General features: G+C 45.3%; 1 protein-coding gene across 3 annotated transcripts in view; it reads right to left on the bottom strand.

Annotated features, from left to right (window-relative positions):
• Window positions 1-21,658, bottom strand: part of VRK2 (VRK serine/threonine kinase 2) — a 183,124-nt gene that overhangs the window by 94,551 nt on the left and 66,915 nt on the right. For all 3 annotated transcript variants that reach the window (XM_063918204.1, XM_063918203.1, XM_063918202.1), the window contains exon 8: window positions 7,807-7,939. In XM_063918204.1, the coding sequence (XP_063774274.1) occupies window positions 7,807-7,939 (133 nt within the window). The remainder of the gene's footprint in view (window positions 1-7,806; window positions 7,940-21,658) is intronic.

Here is a 21,658-nt window from a genome sequence, read left to right as displayed (position 1 = left end):
ACCGGGGCCTTGTTCATTACATGGTCAATAGCCATTTTAATAGAAAAAGCAATAATATGTAGCAGTTTACACCAACCAGTACTTGAAAGAACAAAGCAACAGGCTATAAAATAATTGAAATGGCCAAGGAGAAAAGCCTGCATTTGTTGCAGTACCAAACGCCAATATTGTTTAGATTAAATATGATTTTTGAGGTTTAAAGTATGTCAGTCTGACCAAAAAATACTATTTTGCAAGTCTAGAGCATTAAAAAAAAAAAAAAAAAAAAAATCACTTATTTTTCTTCCAGTATAATATTTCAATTGACTTTTTGTCTTGCTGACAGAGCAACTGAGAAAGCGGTGGTGCATTGACCACATTGATCCTCAGCCTCTCTGTCAACAATAAAACTTTATACAATATATTTTCAGCATTGACCTTCGATGCCATCACAGTCCACAGACTCTTCCTCCTTGGTTCCTGTGGCTGTCTGTGGATTGAGACTGCAATGTAATAAACAACTAAGGTTTAATTAATGGTAAATGAATACAAGACATAGGTTATGACTTTAAACTAATTAGGGAATTGTTGAATTAAGTCTGCCTGGGAATGCAAGGCAGTGCAATCAATATCCAATAAAAAGGACTATGTATGTAATTTAGCTGGAAATGTGTTTCCAATACCATCAAAGTGAGTTTAAGTAAGTAGAATATATGAAAGGAGAAGAACAGTTTCAAATGTAATTCTTAAAATGTTTAGAGAATCTTTCACAAGAGAGTTTGGACAGCAATAAGTTGGAGGAAACTTCTTTTGTTGTGTCATGAGTTGTTTATTCATGGGTAAAGGTCGCTTGAAATTTTGAGCAAAGCATTAAACATATCACCTGTCATGGTCACCTGTGCACTATTTTGTTTCCACGACAATCCTCACTTGTCGTATTTAGATGTTGTATGGATTTACAATGCATTAATAGGGGAAGAACAGACATGGAAAAAGATTTCTGAATACAGAAGACGAAATGCTGAATAACAACATTACATAGTCCCATGTAGTGGCTGCAATAAAATCTAAAAATGTGAACTGTACGTGGTCAACACATTATTGTCCAGGTATAAGCCATTAAACCACATCTCTAATATGGGCTACAGTTTTAGCCACCTCACAATATTAACTACCGAACTGGCTAATATTTTCTACAAAAAATTGCATATATATATAATAAGATTTTAAACCTACCGGTAAATCTTTTTCTCCTAGTCAGTAGAGGATGCTGGGGACTCCTTAAGGACCATGGGGTATAGATGGGCTCCGCAGGAGACATGGGCACTATAAAGAACTTTAGGTGGGTGTGCACTGGCTCCTCCCTCTATGCCCCTCCTCCAGACCTCAGTTAGAGAACTGTGCCCAGAGGAGACGGACAGTACGAGGAAAGGATTTTTGTTAATCTAAGGGCAAGATTTATACCAGCCCACACCATCCACACCGTATAACCTGGAATATACGCAACCAGTCAACAGTATGAACAAAACCAGCATCAGCCAAAGACTGATCTCAACTGTAACATAACCCTTATATAAGCAATAACTATATACAAGCTTTGCAGAAATACGTCCGCACTGGGATGGGTGCCCAGCATCCTCTACGGACTAGGAGAAAAGGATTTACCGGTAGGTACTAAAATCCTATTTTCTCTTACGTCCTAGAGGATGCTGGGGACTCCAAATGGACCATGGGGTTTATACCAAAGCTCCAGACCAGGCGGGAGAGTGCGGACGACTCTGCAGCGCCGACTGAGCAAACGCAAGGTCCTCATCAGCCAGGGTATCAAACTTATAGAAATTAGCAAAAGTGTTTGAACCCGACCAGGTGGCCGCTCGGCAAAGCTGTAAAGCCGAGACGCCTCGGGCAGCCGCCCAAGACAAGCCCACTTTTCTGGTAGAATGGGCTTTTACTGACTTCGGCACCGGTAGACCGGCCGAAGAATGAGCCTGCTGGATAGTACTACAAATCCAGCGTGCGATAGTCTGTTTTGACGCAGAATAACCAATCTTGTTAGAAGCATACAGGACAAACAGCGCCTCAGTTTTCCTGGCAACAGCCGTTCTGGCGACGTAGATCTTCAAAGCTCTCACCACATCCAGAGACTTTGGAACTGCCACAGCATCCGTAGCCACCGGCACCACAATAGGTTGGTTAATGTGAAACGAAGAAACCACCTTCGGCAGAAATTGTTGACGAGTCCTCAATTCCGCCCTATCCGATTGAAAAATCAAGTAGGGCTCTTATGAGATAAGGCCGCCAACTCTGGCACTCGCCTGGCAGACGCCAGCGCCAACAGCATGACTACCTTCCAAGTGAGAAACTTCAACTCAACCTTACGCAAAGGTTCAAACCAGGAAGACATGAGAAACTGTAAGACCACGTCAAGATCCCATGGAGCCACAGGAGGCACAAACGGAGGATTGATATGCAACACTCCTTTCACAAACGTCTGAACCTCTGGGAGGACAGCTAATTCCTTTTGAAAGAAAATAGACAAAGCCGAAATCTGCACTTTTATGGAACCCAATTTCAGGCCTGCATCTACACCTGCTGCAAAAAGTGGAGAAAACGACCCAAATGAAAATCTTCCGCAGGAGCCATTTTAGTCTCACACCAGGAAACATACTTCCTCCAAATATGGTGATAATGTTTCGCCGTAACCTCCTTCCTAGCCTTAATGAGAGTAGGAATGACCTCCCCGGGAATACCCTTACGAGCTAAGATCTGGCGCTCAACTTCCATGCCGTCAAACGCAGCCGCGGTAAGTCTGGAAACACGCATGGACCCTGCAACAACAGGTCCTCTCTTAGAGGAAGCGGCCAAGGATCTTCCACCAGTAATTCCTGAAGATCCGGGTACCAGGCCCTTCTTGGCCAATCTGGAACGACGAGAATCGCCTGAACCCTTGCTCGACGAATGATCCCCAGTACCTTTGGAATGAGAGGAAATGGAGGGAACACATACACCGACTTGAACACCCACGAAGACACCAGGGCGTCCACCGCACTGGCTTGGGGATCCCTTGACCTGGAACAATACCTCAGAAGCTTCTTGTTGAGACGAGACGCCATCATGTCGATCAACGGAATTCCCCAACGCTTCATCACCTCTGCAAATACCTCTTGGTGAAGAGCCCACTCTCCCGGATGGAGATCGTGCATGCTGAGGAAATCTGCTTCCCAGTTGTCCACTCCCGGTAGGAAGACTGCTGACAGGGCGCTCACGTGTTGTTCCGCCCAGCGAAGGATTCTTGTGGCCTCCGCCATTGCCGCTCTGCTCCTTGTTCCGCCTTGACGGTTTATATGCGCCACCGCTGTGATGTTGTCTGACTGTACCAGGACAGGTCGACCCTGAAGAAGGCTTCTTGCTTGTAGCAGGCCGTTGTAAATGGCTCTTAACTCGAGAACATTTATGTGGAGACACGCTTCCTGGAGCGACCATCTCCCCTGGAAGTTTCTTCTTGGGTGACTGCACCCCAGCCCCGGAGACTTGCATCTGTTGTCAGAAGTACCCAGTCCAGGATACCGAACCAGCGACCTTCTAGGAGGTGAGAACTTTGTAGCCACCACAGGAGAGAAATTCTGGCTCTGGGAGATATACTTATCTTCCAGTGCATGTGCAGGTGAGACCCGGACCATTTGCTCAGTAAGTCCCACTGAAACACCCGGGCATGAAACCTGCCAAACGGAATGGCTTTGTACGCCGCAACCATTTTCCCCAGAACCCGAGTACATTGATGGATTGACACACTCGTCTGCCTCAGAAGTTCCCTGACCATTGACTGCAGTTCCAGAGCTTTTTCTTCTGGAAGAAATATTCTCCGTAACTCCGTGTCCAGAATCATGCCCAGAAAGGACAGTCGAGTGGTCGGAATCAACTGAGATTTCGGCAACTTGAGCACCCAACCGTGCTGTCGCAGCACCGACAGCACCAAATTTACACTCCTCAGCAACCGTTCCTTGGACTTCGCCTTTATCAGGAGATCGTCCAAGTACGGGATAATTGTAACCCCTCGCTTGCGAAGGAGAACCATCATTTCTGCCATGACCTTGGTGAAAATCCTCGGGGCAGTGGAAAGCCCAAACGGCAACGTCTGTAATTGGTAATGAGAATCCTGTATCGCAAACCTGAGGAAGGCCTGATGCGAAGGATATATCAGGATGTGTAAGTAGGCATCCTTTATGTCGACTGACGCCATAAAATCCCCCCCTTCTAGGCTGGAAATCACCGCTCGAAGAGATTCCATCTTGAACTTGAAAACTTTCAAGTATGGATTGAGGGATTTTAGATTCAGAATCGGTCTGACCGAACCGTCCGGTTTCGGCACAACAAATAGGCTCGAATAGAACCCCTCCCCCTGTTGTGACGGGGGAACGGGAACAATGACCCTCTGTTGACACAATTTTTGTATTGCTGCCAGCACCACCTCCCTGTCCGGAGGAGACACTGGTAAGGCCGAAATGAAAAACCGGTGAGGGGGCACCTCCCGAAACTCCAGCTTGTATCCCTGAGACACAATCTCTAGGACCCAAGGATCCAGGTCTGATTGAATCAAGACCTGAGTGAAGACTCGCAGACGGCCCCCCACCGGTCCGGACTCCCCCAGGGAAGCCCCAGCGTCATGCGGTGGACTTGGTAGAGGTAGGGGAGGACTTTTGGTACTGGGCGCCGGACACGGCAGGCGACTTCCTTCCCCTTCCTCTACCCATAGAAGAGAGGAAGGACGAACCTTTCCCACGCCTGTATTTATTGGGACGAAAGGACTGCATCTGCTGATGGGGTGCCTTTTTGTGTTGCGTGGGAACATAGGGAAGAAAAGAGGACTTACCCGCCGTCGCGGTAGAGACTAGGTCCGCCAAGCCGTCCCCAAACAAGACATTACCTTTGAAGGGTAAAGCTTCCATAGCTCTCTTGGAGTCTGCATCAGCATTCCATTGATGGATCCACAACGCCCTCCTGGCCGATATCGACATGGCATTAGCTCTTGATCCCAAGAGACAAACATCCCTCGCCGCATCCTTCAGGTAATCTGCAGCGTCCTTGATATAACCAAGAGTCAAAAGAACATTATCTTTATCAAGGGTATCCATCTTATTAGCTAAATTCTCAGCCCATTTAGCAATAGCACTACTCACCCACACCGACGCCACCGCAGGTCTGAGCAATGCACCCGAATTAGCGAAAATGGACTTCAGAGATGTCTCCAGCTTGCGATCCGCCGGATCCTTGAGAGCTGCCATGTTAGGAGATGGAAGCGCCACTTTCTTAACCAAACGAGATAGAGCTTTGTCAATATTTGGAGACGACTCCCATTTTTCCCTGTCATCAGAGGGGAACGGATACGCCATGTAAATCCTCTTGGGAATCTGCCACCTCTTGTCCGGCGACTCCCAAGCCTTTTCACAAATAGTATTCATTTCATGAGAGGGAGGAAACTTCACCTCAGGTTTTTTTTTCCCTTAAACAAGCAAATCCTTGTTTCCTGTACCGCAGGTTCATCAGAAATGCGTAAAACATCTTTTATAGCCACAATCATGTATTGAATACTCTTCACTAAACAAGGATGCAAAGCAGCCTCAGTGAAATCAACCTCGGAATCAGAGTCCGTGTCGGTATCAGTATCTACCACTTGAGTAAATGGCCGCTTTTGCGACCCCGACGGGGTCTGCACCTGAGACAAAGCCTCCTCTATGGACTTTTTCCACACCTGCGTCTGTGACTCGGACTTATCCAATCTCTTTGATAAAGAAGCTACATTCGTATTGATTGTACTTAGCAATGTGAGTAAATCAGGTGTCGGCTGTGCCGACAGGCCCAAATCTAGACCCGCATCCGCTCCCCCAACCTCCTCCGGTGAATAACATTCAGCCTCAGACATGCCGACACGTATTATCGACACACACAATGTCTCAGCTAGGGGACAGGCCCACAATGAAGCCCAGATAGAGGACACAGAGGGAGTATGCCAGCTCACATCCTAGCGCCCCAATATCCCGTCAAGGGATATATGTGACCAGCGCTGCTTAATTATCATAAAAATGCACCACAACTGCGCCCTCCCCCCCCCCTTCGATTAGCTCCCCGTTACTTGAGAGGAGCAGTGGAGGTCCCGGCCCAGCGTCTCCTTCAGCAGCGTGTTGGAGGAGAAAATGGCGCTGTGAGCCGCGCGGCTAAGCTCCGCCCCTTCCCGGCGCGCTTCAGCCCGCCAGATTTGAAAAGTTTAAAAATGCCGGCGGGGGTCTGCGAAACGGTGCCGAAAAGGCTTCTGCCGGCTCCCGGACCCCAGTAACATGCTGCCCAGGGCACCCACCCCCCCCCAGCGCCCTGCACCCTGTGAGTGCCGTTAGTGATAGTGTGTGGGAGCATGGAGCTGCGCTGTACCTGGTTACTGAAGTCTTCTGCCGTCCTGAAGTCTTCTGTTCTTCTCATACTCACCCGACTTCTTTCTTCTGGCTTCAGTGAGGGGGCCTGTAACCAGCTGGGTCTCCCTGAAAATAAAAAAAACCTAACAAAAGTCTTTTCAAGAGAAACTCAGGAGAGCTCCCCTAGTGAGTGTCCAGTCAGTCCTGGGCACAAAGTCTAACTGAGGTCTGGAGGAGGGGCATAGAGGGAGGAGCCAGTTCACACCCAGTTAAAGTCTTTTCAGTGTGCCCAGACTCCTGCGGATCCCGTCTATACCCCATGGTCCTTTTGGAGTCCCCAGCATCCTCTAGGACGTAAGAGAAATAGTATTTTAAGCACTTCCATGGCCACATTGCAGCCCAGTACACAGCAGCATGTGCTGGGCTGAGGAAAAGAGCTGCAGCTGCTACGTGAGGGGGAGGAGACCTGGGCCCCTACTGGACCCTCACTGGGCCCATCCAACACACCTGGGCCCCGGGTAATTTGTACCCTCACCCCCCTCTCTCGGCACCACTGTCCAGGGCCATTCTAAAAAACGGGGGGGGGGGGGTGGTACCCCATTTTGTAGGCATGCAGAGCCCAGGGCCTGCCTCCTGCTGCATTAGCATATTAGCTGTACGGTATTGCTCAGTCGCTTCCCTGCAACTGTGCAATACTGCACATCTTTGAATCAGGCCCCATATGAAGAAGGATGACCAGAACAAAATAAAAATGTTTCTATATTAAAGACAACTTCTGGACAAATCTGCACTTTTCACCTTTGCAGAGATTGGTTTTAATAGACTCCAGGGGGTATAATTCGTTGCGGCACTAGCTGTCGGTTTTAGCCCCAAGATTGAAAAGGGCAGTTCAAATGCAAAACCAGGAGGGTAACTATACCCCTATGCTTCAATATATTATATAAAATATATATATATATATATATATATATATACATACATACATACATACATACACACACACACACACACACACACACACACACACACACACACACACACATATACACACACACACATATATATATATATATATATATATTTATTATCTACACCTTGAAAAAGGGGTGTGCGAACACTAAAACGTCAGCATATTCATGATGCTTTAAAGTACACCGATTTTGCTGCAAAGTGCCCCAAGTACTGCTTTGTCTGTTTTGGAATAATAAAACATTTTGAATTGCATTTACAAACATATAAATACATACACACGTACTAATCAGAAATCAAGGTGCTATACGTTAAGTTAAAAAGATAATATACTATACAAAATATAGCTACAAGTGATAAAATGAAAGAGTAAAAGAACCCTGTTCACTTTACACATTATATATTCTTTTAATTAAACTACTCATATAGTAATAATAATAAAAAAGGAACATACTGGCCCCCTTGTGAGCATCTAAGCTGGTAAACTCAATTGTCCCATTGTGGCGTCTTTTAGGGTCTTCTTTATATTCTTTGTGCATCCCATCGGGGCAGTATCGGTAAGAAAGTCCATAATCTGCAAGATAAACCTGGAAGACAAGAACAGATAAATGAATAATGCTTTTGTCCTTTGGAAGTATAACCTTTATAATTAAGACTTAAGAAACTTATAGGTTAAGGACAAGCTTTGATCTACATTTTATTAAACCAAATGGTGCCTTAAGATAAAATATGCACATCTGGGGGCTATAACAGTTACCATTCCACTTTAAATCCTTCCCATCATTGTCATATCTTGTTTCTGAATTTAGAGATTTTTTTTCAGAATTTTTTTTCTTCATCTCCCAAGCCTTCATCTCTCCAGGTGGGTATCTACACATCATAAACTGCAATGCGTCTTTTATGTGTCCTCTCGGTTTATATCTTAAAAGCTCTTGCATTCCACTAGAACATTTCATTTAATTGTGCAAAGGTTTGTAAAGTTTGGAAATTTTCAACACCCAAAGCAGCCAGGTTATAAATGTGTGAAGAAACACACGGTGTAACAACAGTAATAAAAACAATAATAAAAAACAAAAATAATAAAATGGTATTATACTGTATTTGGTGCTGCATGTTAGCTAGCCTATATAATGCATTTAAAAGTTAAGGCTGCTCCTCCTATATAGACAGAACACTTCTAAAAGCCAAAATCACATATTAGGTCAAACCTTATGTGTTAAATGGATATTACCAGTATGTGTTGTCACCATGTTTGCTGTGGCATGCCAAGATGGAATATGTGCACGCAAAAAAACCATGGGCGGCTCTACGGAGTATCAAATTGTGAGAGTATATATTTATTTGAACTTATAATATGTCAGTATTCTAAGAAGCAGCATACTGTATATAAATTACTGCAGACAATTTTGGTGTAGCCCGCAAAGGTTTTGTGTTAGAAATATTATGGTATAGGCTATAGACAGGGTAGAATGTTCTATAATACTGTATTATGGGGCTACTAAGCAACCTCATTAAGGGTTTGTTATACCATATTATTTTGTGATGCTTACCCTACACTTGTTTATCATAAGTGATCTCTTTATGTTTAATTCCCACTTTTTCACAGTAAAGATGTGTCCTTATATAACCACCCTCAATACGTCATGCACTGCAAGACATATTGCAGCTCTATATGCATCTGCAATGCCACGTTACAGAGTTTTCCAGGAAAACACCATAGCATAGCATTTTGTATGCAAATACAGTCGCAGACACACACAGAATATAGGCATGCCGCTTATTATAATCAGCAGAAGCTGCTTGTGTGTCCTATTACTTTGCGTATAAGATGTATCTTCGCAGAAACCCCCCCCCAAAAAAGACGCTCTGTGCTACAGAGTCACACGGCACTAACACTATGTGCAAAGCGACCTTTGGAGCTCAGAGCACAGCTGTAAGAGGACACATTTGTAGCATTGCAAATAAACATTTTTACAAAAAAGGCACCCAATGCTAGAAGATTCTTACACGACCTGGCATGCCAAGGGGGACTCTTCGGTGTGACTGCAGATGTATGAGGACACATCTGTATCACTCATTTTTACAAGACAATTTTCTATTTTTATTTCATGCAAGTGAATTGTACTACATGTGTTGTAAGGAACAAATTGTAACCTACCTCTGAAAGGACAAAACCATGAGTACCTGGGAGACTACAAAGATTTTTATATTTTATAAAAGATGATTAGTACCACCTACTGTATCAATATTTGGTATCTCAAAGATCTAGGCCTGGGATAATGTATCTTGATGATGAGAGTAATGGGCAAGTTACATGTTCAGGGGTAAGGGAGGTCCAGGAGAGCACAGACCTTTGCTAAGGTGCTGACCACAGGACCTCCACTGCAACATTTTTGCATGGTGTGGCATAGTGTAGCACTTGTTGTAAGGATGCCTGTTACCTGTATTGCTTTCAAATCTGCCTTGATGTGCTCTGCACAAAACATGATGATATTCTGGATTTTAACTCATTCAAGTGATGGTATATGGAAGACTTACATTCATAATATAAACAAAGTAGGTGTCAGCGAGCATGGCTTCCCAGATTTACAACAGTAACTTCAGGACCTCCAAGAATCACAGGTAAAATACAAGCCATATAAATTATCCCACATGTGATGGAAACCATTATTTTCCTAACTTCTGGGGTGGGAGGAGACGTTCTCACATAGGTAAAATTAAGTGAGGGAGTGTTCCCGCAAATACGGACCATGCAGACCAGCTCATAAGCAAAAAATATGCCTGTTAGGTGCCATATCTATTGCACAGAGTATATACCCTGTATATGCTAATGGTGATGACTGCTAATAAACCAGGCGCTTCAGCTACAGTAGCAGAAGTGGCCTCATCTATAAATGCTTACAGCTCTGCATATGGGAGAACATACGCTATATTTTCCTGTGCAGGTTTCTTGTAAGTCATACACACCCAATGTACCTCTAAATCTGAATGATATCCAATATGTACTGTATCTAAAATATACTTGGTGGTAAATAATTACAGATGTGTCCTGATACACTTTTGCTGGAGTTGTCCCAAATATCCCATTTCAGCACACCAGTAACCGTGAGCATCTTTCTCGCAAAAACATGCATCTTAATCGCGATGCGACTAAATCACTTCACAAGACTGCACTGATTAATTTGATATGCTACACTTAAGTGTTACAATGCAGCGGCTACGGATTTTAGTTCCACCAAGTTCTGCTGTGCTTCGTATACAGATTCAGACTCAGTTGCACACAGTTGAACAAGTGTTACATATAAAATTACTCCGTACAGTCTCATGAAGTGGTTTTGGCACATCACATTGTGAATGAGATGCACATTCTTGTGAAAAAGATGCATGGGTGTCTAGCCTATTGAGGCTTGGTGTAGGAGAATATGTGTAGTAACTTCCACGAACAATATGAAGTGTATGAATTGCATTTGCGACATTTAAATGCTAGCAAAGGCAGCCTTGAGAAAGGGCCTAGTAAGGCCTGAAACGCGTTGGCACAGCCTGCAACTACGTGGTTTGCTGTGTGTGGAGGGAGCCGCTGCCGGATAATCCAGAGTGCCACTTCCCGGGAGGCTGTCTGGTGACTGATTACATGCTTGTCTGAGGATATTCATCCTCCTACTATCCGGTAATTGCAACCTTTTATTCACACGGCTCAACCAGTATATGCCACGCTGTATGTGCTCCATATTACTATTTTATCATAATTTTATCTATACCAAAAACTATTTTATGTGGATCATTTGTGCTATCACTTTGTGAAGGAATAAAACAGTGTTGCACTAGATATACCCTTCTTTCTATTTTTTACATACGACATCTTGAATGGGACTTTTGATGAAACCTTCTACCCTATTATGACGAAATCAGAGAACTTCATACATGCCTGATTGCAAGTATTTGAAAGGGACGTTTACTCTATATATCTAAAATACTCTTTCATATATTTGATTGCTTAACATTATCATTTGGCGCCCCATATAGTGTGTACTTATTTTTTCTAGCAAAGGCAGGGTGTCTCGCACAAAAGTGGCCACTACCCTATGGGGTAGCGTACACTTTTGTGCAAAATCCCTCTGCCGTAAAATGCGGCGGGTGTTGTGCATATTCGGCCAAGCCAGATCATCGCCAGCAATTGAATTCCCCCCTTATTGTGAACACTTTGTATATTCTCCTATGGTTAAATGTAGTGTTTTTCAACCCCGGTCCACAGTTCACATTTTTCAGACCATCCAGCAGGTGCACAGGTGTATGACCAACGGTCACATTTAAAAAATTCACAGGTGACCTGGAAAACCAACTCTTGATTCCAGAGGACAGAGTATGAGAAGCACTGGGATGTCCGGCACAGACGTGTAAGCTATATCAGTGATCTCCAACCCGTAGCTCGCCGTAGTATTTTCGCACGGGCTTGGGCAGTCACTGGCACTCCGCCTCCCTTAATTTTTTTCATATGGTGCCGGCCGTCAGCCAATCAGAGCTAGTGGACCAGCAGTGGTGGCACCTGATTGGCTGCCGGACCGCGAGTTTTGATTGGCACACTTACTGGCACCATATTTTAAATGCCCGCCGCCGCCGGAGACTCTTCCCCTTCCGTCCCTCATATAGGAGCAGCAGCACCGGCGGCAGTAGAAGAAGCCAGCAAGGGTTTTTTATCTGGCGCTGCGGGGGGCATTTTAAATGGCACTGCGGGGGGGAATTGTATCTGGCACTGGTGGGGGCATTGTATCTGGCACTGCTGGGAGGCATTATTTATGTATCTGGCACTGCTGAGGGGCATTATTTGTGTATCTAGCACTACGTGGGGGGGCATTACTTGTAGTTGTGAGGCCACATTCACAGGAACGCACACGCATTGGGGGGAGGGGGTAGCTCCTTCAGAGGTTTTATTTTCCGAAAGCTCACACCCCAATTAAGGTTGGAGACCACTGAGCTATATAATACACTCACTAGTAAAGGGGCCAGACGTAAGCCGGGTCACCTCTGTTCACCCACAGCTCTGCTCCACCCAACTCCCTGCCGCTCAGCCCCACCCACTTATTGCTGCATGTACAGTACTTACTCTTTCCAGGTCCACCTGTTAAGGTCTGTCACAATGCACTGCAGTAGGATGGGCCCACTGCACATGCATGTAAGAGATGGGACAGACCTTATCAGATTATTATATAGATACTCGCTGCTGTTTAATTGTTATGCACAAGAAGGTCCCAATATTTTTATTGTCTGCATATGCTGACTATATCTAGTCCAAAAAACACACCAAAAAAAAAATAAAATACAAAAGAACAACTTTGGCAGTTTAATAAATAAAACCTGCAATAGTGTTTAAGTTCCTAATTTTTGTCAGACAACAAAATAAATGTAATATTGTTATAAACATCTGTGTGGATGTTTGCTTACTACACTGATGCAGAACGTGTTAGAATGTATTTTTTTATTTTGCAAATAAAAGATAATGAAATCTTATTTTGCTGAAAGAAGAGAAAAACGCATCTCTGTTCAGGAGGTTAATCAGTGTTTACCTCATACAATGTCCTCAAATTATTCCGCAGAAAATGCATACCTGTATTTAAATGAAACAATATTTACTGCTGGGCGTACTTTCGGCTGCACAATAGGAAAAAAAAATGTGAAAAGGAGTCGAAAATGATAAAGCCAATAAAAAAAAAAAGGAAATGTTTTCATTCCAATTCCAATCTCCATAGCAGCTGCATATTCAAAGCAGCTCATTTTATTTGCTAAAATATGTTAAAACATGTTAAAATAGCAATGCACAGATTTCTTGCTTGAAAATAAATCATCCCCCATTGTAAGCAAACCAATGGCAACATGTTTTATGGAGAATCATATTTGTTAATCTATGCTAATCTCCATAACACTTCCAACCACTAAAAGAATAGAGAGGGGAAAAAAATCTAACGCCTGTAAACTTGGGAAATAGCATTTCGACTAAAAATAGACTTGTATATTCACACCGTAAAAAGCCCAGAGATGGATGAAATGCAGAAAATGAAGGAGTCAGCCGAAAATTTGAGGAGCTGCTGAAATACCTAATTCTACTTCAACAAGCCTGTTTATTTATTTATTTTTATTTGTTTATTTCTATTTATTTTTTTAAGAATAATGTTTATTTCTCCATTATGTGAAATCCACTCCTATGAGTTTGGTCGCAAATAATCAGCTTTATAATGTTATTATTTATTACTAATATTCTATATTCAGTACTGAAAACCAGCAAAATCTATCTATATACCTAAGCAATGTAGCTGAATTTGTAGCAGAATATACCTAAACTATACAGTGTGTCGGTTTTCCTGTGCATGTGTACTGTATGTCTATCACTCATGCCATCAAATGTACATACAATAAAACAAAACAAAAAGATTTCAGTGTCTTAAACATTGCATAACGGGTGCTTGACACAAATATATATAGCGTATACAGTAGCAATATTACTAGGATTGCAATCCCAACAGCATGTAGATCACAATACAATTGGATTGTGACGTGATGCACTATAGCACAGGTTCTCAAACTCGGTCCTCAGGACCCCACACAGTGCATGTTTTCCAGGTCTCCTCACAGAATCACAAGAGAGATAATTATCTCCACCTGTGGACCTTTTAAAATGTGTCAATGAGTAAACCTGTGCACCTGCTGGGTTACCTGCAAAATCAGGATTTTGGTACTTACCGATAAATCCCTTTCTCCGATTCCACAGGGGCCACTGGAGTGTAGTTACAATGGGGAGATAGTAGGTGGTATTGGTAGCTGGCACTTTAAAAATTCTCACACTGTGGCTAGCTCCTCCCCTACTATCTCCCCTCCAAGCCAGTCTACGTTAAACTGTGCCCGAGGAGAGCTGTAATAAACAAACCGTAAGGTAGAGGAGGTTAACGACGCCCTGTAAACCAGGCGAACACAAACTAAACCTGGAACAGAACCTGACAAAAAACCAGGCTAGCCTGAACCCAACAAGCAGTCATATGGTGATCTGCAATCGTTAATCAAACAAAAATCAGGAGAAACAGCGCTGGGCGGGCGTCCAGTGGCCCCTGTGGAATCGGAGAAAGGGATTTATCGGTAAGTACCAAAATCCTGATTTCTCCTTCATCCACTAGGGGCCACTGGAGTGTAGTTACAATGGGGACGTCCCAGAGCTCCCAAAAACGGGTGGGAAAGCGCTGAGAGTCCTGTAAAAACTGCTCGGCCAAACAGTGATGCAGAGGCCGTAAAAGTGTCAAACTTGTAGAATTTGACAAAACGAATGTCGGTTTGACCAAGTAGCCGCCCGACAAAATATTCATGGAGACCCCGCGGGCGGCTGCCCACGAAGGTCTTACAATGCGCGTAAAGCGCGCTGAAATGGAAAACGGAGGCTCCCTAGTAACCGCCAAGAAGACTGTCTGATGATCAGATGTATCCAACTGTCCAGCATATGCTGGGACCCCGGCTATTTAGTACGGGAGCATCGTCCAGAGCAAAGAAGAAAAAACACTTCATCGAATAGCCTGAGACCTCTGTAGAGAGAGTTGACGAGCCCTGACAACATTCAGAGAGGATTGAAAACCACTAGTGTCAGATTTATATGAAAAATGGACCTCCCCTCTGGAAGAAACGACCGCTGAGGCCGAAGCCGAGCCCGGGGAGTTGCCAATAGAGTACTCCCTGAACAAGAGGCCGAACTTACGGCCGCTAGGCTAATCTCATTTGGAAGAAAAGCGAAAAAGGCAGAGACCTAAAATTCCGGTCACTGTGGTTTGAAGCGCAGCGGAGCAAAAAACCTCCCAGAGAAACCAAAGATGAATGGTAACTGGAAGAAGGGGGAAAAACCCCTTTTATCTTCATTATGTTCCATAAAGTTTTCCCAAAGTGGCAAAAGCGAGAAGAGGTAATAGACTTCTGAAATCGGAGCCCAGTAGGCCTAACCGAACTAGGGAACTCCTCCCTTCTGAGGTCTCGTGAACAGTCACACGGGTAACCGAAACCAGTGTAAAATTGAACAAGGAGAAAAAAGGAGCCTGTTGAAGTAGACAGTCCAGTCGAGGTAGGAGCCAAGGCTCCTCTACTGACAACAGGCGTATCTGTATCTTCAAGTCATGCGTGGCCCAACCAGCGCCACCGAGAGGACTAGCACGCATAATCCCCTCCTGTGTTACTGAACCTGAAGTAGAAATAGAAAAGGAGGCAGGATAGAATAACCAGAAAACTCCCCGGAGCCCTGAGGGCCTCCACGGCTACTGCCGTCCGAGAGTAATAAAGGGTTAAAGAGTCAGTCAGAACGCCCTGAGGTCGATCCGAAATCTCCGCCCACAGCGGACCAGCTGACAAAACTCCGGGGCATGTTCCCTCACCCAGGAGTCTGACCTGGTGGCTTGATCTGGAAACAAGATTGTTGTCCCCCGCTCCGAGAGGAATGGAGGCGACCACTCATTACGTCGCAACTTGACTGAAGAAATAGAGTCTCTGGTGCCGAGGAATGAAAAAACCTCTGACGGACCCTGTTGAGAAACGTCTATGCGGAGCATAAATTGGATCTGTGTCGAATCAGAAGCTCGTGGATCCTCCGGATATTCAGAAGCCACCTAATGTACAGAGTGGGATAGTAGCAGTAAATTGTCCCATTAGGGAACCAACGTCACCCACTGCCCTTGAAAAAGAGTTATTCTGTTATCTTCCTAAACTCTGTGGGAGCGGAAGAGAGAGGAGTAAAGGACTTACAGTGAAAATGAGAATCCTGTTAAGGGGGAATCTGAGAAAAAGCCTGTCCAACGGAAATCAGTAAACAGGCATCTCTGAAGACAAGGGACACGTAAAACTCCCTTTCTTGTTTAAACTAGCAATCACAGACTAAAAGGATTGTAAGGCCAGAATAGGCCTGTCCGAGCCACTTGGCTTCGGAACGTGAAAAGAAAACAAAGGCCTGAGAACTGTCCTAATTCAAATGATATGTGAAAAACAGGGATCAACACCCTTTGCGGTTAGAAACCTATGGAGCGCAGCCTGCAGTATGACTCTCTTGTCATCGTAAATCAGCCGACCCATGCCGAGGGACTCCTGAGACGGTTGTAACCGCCCAAGCCTTCTCCCATCGACCTGCGCCTACCCTGGGACCCTGCAGGTGTAATGGGTGTATAGGATGACATAAAATCAGACTGGACTGAGGATGTTGAACCTCTGCTTCAGCCTTTTTACCCTGAGAACCCCTGGCGACGAAGATATCACCCGTGTGGAGTCAAAAACCTGAAAGGGCACGAAAAAATCTAAAGGGAAGACCAGTAAAGGTCTGTCTTGGAGCTGGGGCAGTAGTAGGAGAAATCAAAGTGGACCTACCTCCATTGGTTCAAGAAATCCTGCAGAAAGTTCCTTCCCCAGAACCATCTGCCCCGTAGGATTTCATGTTTACTTGTCACTGTCGCAGCCCCAGAGGTCGTCGGGTTAAGACAGCCCAAGCGAAGATGCAGGGTCCGAGTCTGTAGACATGGAGACCTCCAAGGAACATAAAGCAGAATCGTGATTCTGACCTGTATCAAAGTATCAATTGATCCTGATGCGAAGCATCCTGTAACCTAGAGGACAATTGTTCCCCAACCTACCTGCTCCGGACACGGTAGAACCATGCTGCCGCATATGTCGATGGATCCCTGAGCAAGGTTGCCTCAGGAAAACGGCGGCTTGATGGGCCGGCGATACACCGAGGTGTATACCCTAGAGAGGTTCTGATACCATCTCCTGCCATCTGCGGGGAAAAGATAGGAAAACAAACCTTGTTTGATACCTGATATTGTGTATTCGGGTGTCTGTCGGCCGCCTACCGGAGCCTGCCCAGCTCATCCGAAACTGAACCAGTCGCTGTCATTTTCGTCAATGGCGTGGAACCCTGATGGACTTGACGTGTCCTCCTCCTTTACCTGCAGTATCAGATGAACTGCTGTATTATGTACCTGTATATTCTGAGACACTGGTTCAGATCCACAGAAAACAGACATCAGTAATGCATGGAATGTTAGCAAAGTTTCTTTTTGGAAAGGTGTGTTTGGTCCCGCTGTGATTTGATCCTGTGACCTTGGAAACCAAAGTCCAAGGGCTTACCTGATGAGCTATTGTCTGGTTAATAGTGACATTACCTGCATCATTGATCAAACAGGGGTGTGCAGGTGCGTGGAGGGCGAAGCAGATGGCTCTGCCGCATACTTCACACCTAAGAGGGAATTCTTCGACTATCCCAGGAGAGACAAACGAAAGGAGAAAAGGTGGGTTAAATAAACAGAGCCCTACGTAAGGTCTGCACTATAATGTGTAGTGACCGATACGATTAAAATAAACTTTCTGGAGCAGCGGAGACCTGAACCAGCAACGCTGCGCTGTGGGACAGGAGTCTTAGCCCTAGGCTATAGGAGTTCTCCTTAAAGTTTTGTTTGGATTCAAACCCCTGTTCAGATAGCCGCTACTAGCGTACTGAGCCGCAGCGCTATTTGTCTGATGCCTTACACGCATTCCACAATTACAAATAGCATTAGTAACTAGTGACACCAAGGAATAATAAAGGGAAGGCAACACCCCGCCCTGTATTTAGTGTACCGCTAATTAAGGTGCACCAGATGTTTCTCGGAGGTTCCGCTGGCTTTTCAAAATGGTGACCAGCCTGTGAGAAAGATGGGGGAAAATGTTATGTGCAAGATGTTATTAGAAAACATTGCAGAAGTTTTGTTTTATCCCCTATATCTGGTATTTTATGGATTTATCTATATACATACCTACACGCACTTAAATATATATATCTATATATATATATACACATGCACAAACATAACTATATATGTATATATACACACACACCGTAGGTAAATAAATACTGCACAGTAGATTCTTTTAATTATTATTGAGCTGAGTCCCAGCTACTGTAATAGAGCAGGTTCCCTGATTTGCAAGTAAGGAAATGCTGGGTAGAGGACTCTACTGCAGGAGGAATGTATCTATATTTCAGCAGCCTGAAGTATCGAAAAGTTACAAATCCCAGAGCTGTTGCCTAGCGATGGGGAGACCTGGGAGCCCACTGAGTAAAGCGGGTTAACTGTTAATATACCTGGGACTTTATTTGTATTTGTCTCTGAGTATGCAAGATTAGCCCACTGGGCTATAGGAGACACTGCAAATATGAAGCCAGGTCTGTGCAGGGAGGAAATGGCCGCCAGAGTGAAACTCCTCTGGGCTATGCGATAAAATCTATATAGTGGATAACTGGATTAGTGCTGAGCCACTCTGACTATATCACATTCTCCTCAGCACCATGTGCATTAAACTCACATAAATGCCTATTACACTATAACAGTGGCCGGGGAGCGGAGAATGCTGAGCCCGCTGTACAGAGCGGGAGTTAGCTCCGCCCCCCGGCTATGGCGCCTTATTGCAAAACTAAGCGGGAAGCGAGCTGTACCCTCCGCTGGGCCTGCGAGTCACCGCCGGGGAGCGCTGAGCCCGCTATACAGCGCTAGTAGAGCCCTGTATCTGCTAGCCGCCGCCGGGGAGTGTTGCGCTGAACAGAGCGCGAGTCACCGCCGGGGAGCGGGGAGCGCTGAGCCCGCTATACAGCGCTAGTAGAGCCCTGTATCTGCTAGCCGCCGCCGGGGAGTGTTGCGCTGAACAGAGCGCGAGTCGCCGCCGGGGAGCAGGGAGCGCTGAGCCCGCTCTACAGAGCGGGACTTAGCTCCGCCCCCTCCGTACAAGGCGCCAAATTTAAACATTGCTTTGCGCTCGAGCGGGATCCCTGTGCCGGCTCTGTGAGTCGCGCTGAGTGGGGATCTGTGCGGGGGGTGCGGGGAGCTGGGGGAGCGGAGGGTTATCAGAATGACACACACCCGTTTTTCAGTCAGGGTTGTATAAACACATACTCAGCCTCCCCCAATCATCCTGTCTGTTTCTCCATGAGGAGGACAGGTAAGGATACAATAAAGTACATTACAGCCCCAGAGAGCCCTTCTGGAGTGGGTTGTACAACAATAAACAGTGCATTGCTCTAAAAACATACATAGCCACCACAAATAAAGTATACTTCACTCACCACTGTGTTCTTGGTGGATCGGCCCCGACACACGCCGCACGCAGCGGCGTCCAGCCGGAATCTTCTGTGGTGGGGTGGTCCCGACACAAGCCGCACGCAGCGGTGTCCGACCATTTTTGATACTCACCGCTGCCATGCTGCCGGAATCTTCTGCTGGATGGAGTGGCCGCGACACGCGCCGCACGCAGCGGTGTCCGCCAACTCAGGAGAGCTCAGTGTCTCCCTCAGCCGGGGCCCATCCCTAGCCGCACGCAGCTGCGATGGGACCCCGCCGGCAGCTCCCACGGTGCAGACTGGCAGTGGCAGAGCTGCCAGTCTGTGAGTGTGTGTAAGAAAAATAAAATAATAAAGAAAAAAGAAGAAAATTCTTCAGCTAAACCCAAGTGAACCAGCTACCTCGGGCACTTAACTAAGACTGGCTTGGAGGGGAGATAGTAGGGGAGGAGCTAGCCACAGTGTGAGAATTTTTAAAGTGCCAGCTACCAATACCACCTACTATCTCCCCATTGTAACTACACTCCAGTGGCCCCTAGTGGATGAAGGAGAAACATGCAGTGTGTGGGGTCCTGAGGACCGAGTTTGAGAACCACTGCACTACAGAGATTCTTCACAAGCTAAATTGCAACAATATTACACAGAGTAATGGAGCGGACGATGTGCCAGTATCAGTATCCGGGCTTTAGGTCGACAGTAACTAGGTCGACACTCATTAGGTCGACCTCTATTGGTCGACATGGCAAATGTCAACACGTGAAAGGTTGACATGGAGTTTTTTGAACTTTTTCATACTTTACGATCCACGTGGACTACGATTGGGAATAGTAACCTGCGCCGAGCGCAGCGAGGCACCTTGCACGAAGCTAGCCATGCAAGTGGACACAGTGCACTAATTGGGGTTCCCGGTCACTTTGCAAAGATAACTACACCCAAAAAAGGGAAAAAAAAACCTTATGTCGACCTAATGACCTAGTTCATCTGTTGACCTAGTCATTGTCGACCAATAGTGGTCGACCTAGTGACTGTCGACCCAATGATCCACACCCACCAGTATCACTGTGTCACACTTTTAGCATCTAGTCCTGATTCAGGCTGTTGTGCGAGCAAATGAGGGAGGATCTCATTATTAGGCAAATATAACTAATAATTGCATATTCAAAGTACATTATTACAAGAAAAAATAAATACGGAACACAATTAGTTGAGCCACAACACAAATGTTGCTAATTAAACCCACAGACAATATAAGACTACATTGCACATTGAATGCAGCCCCACTGAATCACTTACTGAAGCAAATAAATAAGATCAGATTTAGAATGGTGTCTGGAAAATCTCTTTGTGCGGGTGGATTTCATATAGCTGCCAGACAAGAACTTCCAAAAATAAAACTGATTATATGTATAACATGTGATTAATATCAAAGTATTTGACTGCCTTCAGTAATAGATTCTTTGAGTGTGTAGTTTGTATGTGAATGCAACTTCTGATATGATATACAGTGGTGTAAAAATTAAATGTGACCCAGCTTGTCATCAAGGTAGGACCTGGAGCTTGCAACCTCTCCCTCCGCCATGTCTCATGTGGGGCCAAGGACACACATTAATGATCCTTCTACCGATTCATCTACAGCAGAGGTTCTCAAACTCGGTCCTCGGGGGCACACACAGTGCATGTTTTGCAGGTAACCCAGCAGGTGCACAGGTGTATTAATTACTCACTGACATTTTAAAAGGTCCACAGGTGGAGCTAATTATTTCACTTGCGATTCTGTGAGGAGACCTGCAAAACATGCACTGTGTGTGCCCCCGAGGACCGAGTTTGAGAACCTCTGATCTACAGGAAACTTGTTATAACTTCAACTAGTTGTCTCCTTTTTGCACTCAGTACTGCAGTGTTCCACCATGATGGGGCCAGCCTAAGGTCCTACCTAAGCCATCCATTCAGGTGTGGTAGGATATGTCCACATGCATCATGTCAACATGGTCAAAATTACACTTCTGAAATACGGACATGTTAGAATGTTGACACATTGTCCCTGGTGGCCCAGCAGTCACCTGCTTCTGATGGCTGCAGTGGCATCTTCCAGGTCCTGGCAGTCATGTGACTGTCACTTCCAGGTTAGACCTTTGATTCTCAAGTAGTTTTCTCCTAGCCCTAACTCAACTCTAATATCTGCCCCTAACCCTTACCCCCCACCCCCGAAGTC

Source organism: Pseudophryne corroboree, chromosome 4, assembly GCF_028390025.1.
Source record: "Pseudophryne corroboree isolate aPseCor3 chromosome 4, aPseCor3.hap2, whole genome shotgun sequence".
Classification (NCBI taxonomy): Eukaryota; Metazoa; Chordata; class Amphibia; order Anura; family Myobatrachidae; genus Pseudophryne; species Pseudophryne corroboree.
This window is presented reverse-complemented; position numbering and strand designations above follow the sequence as displayed.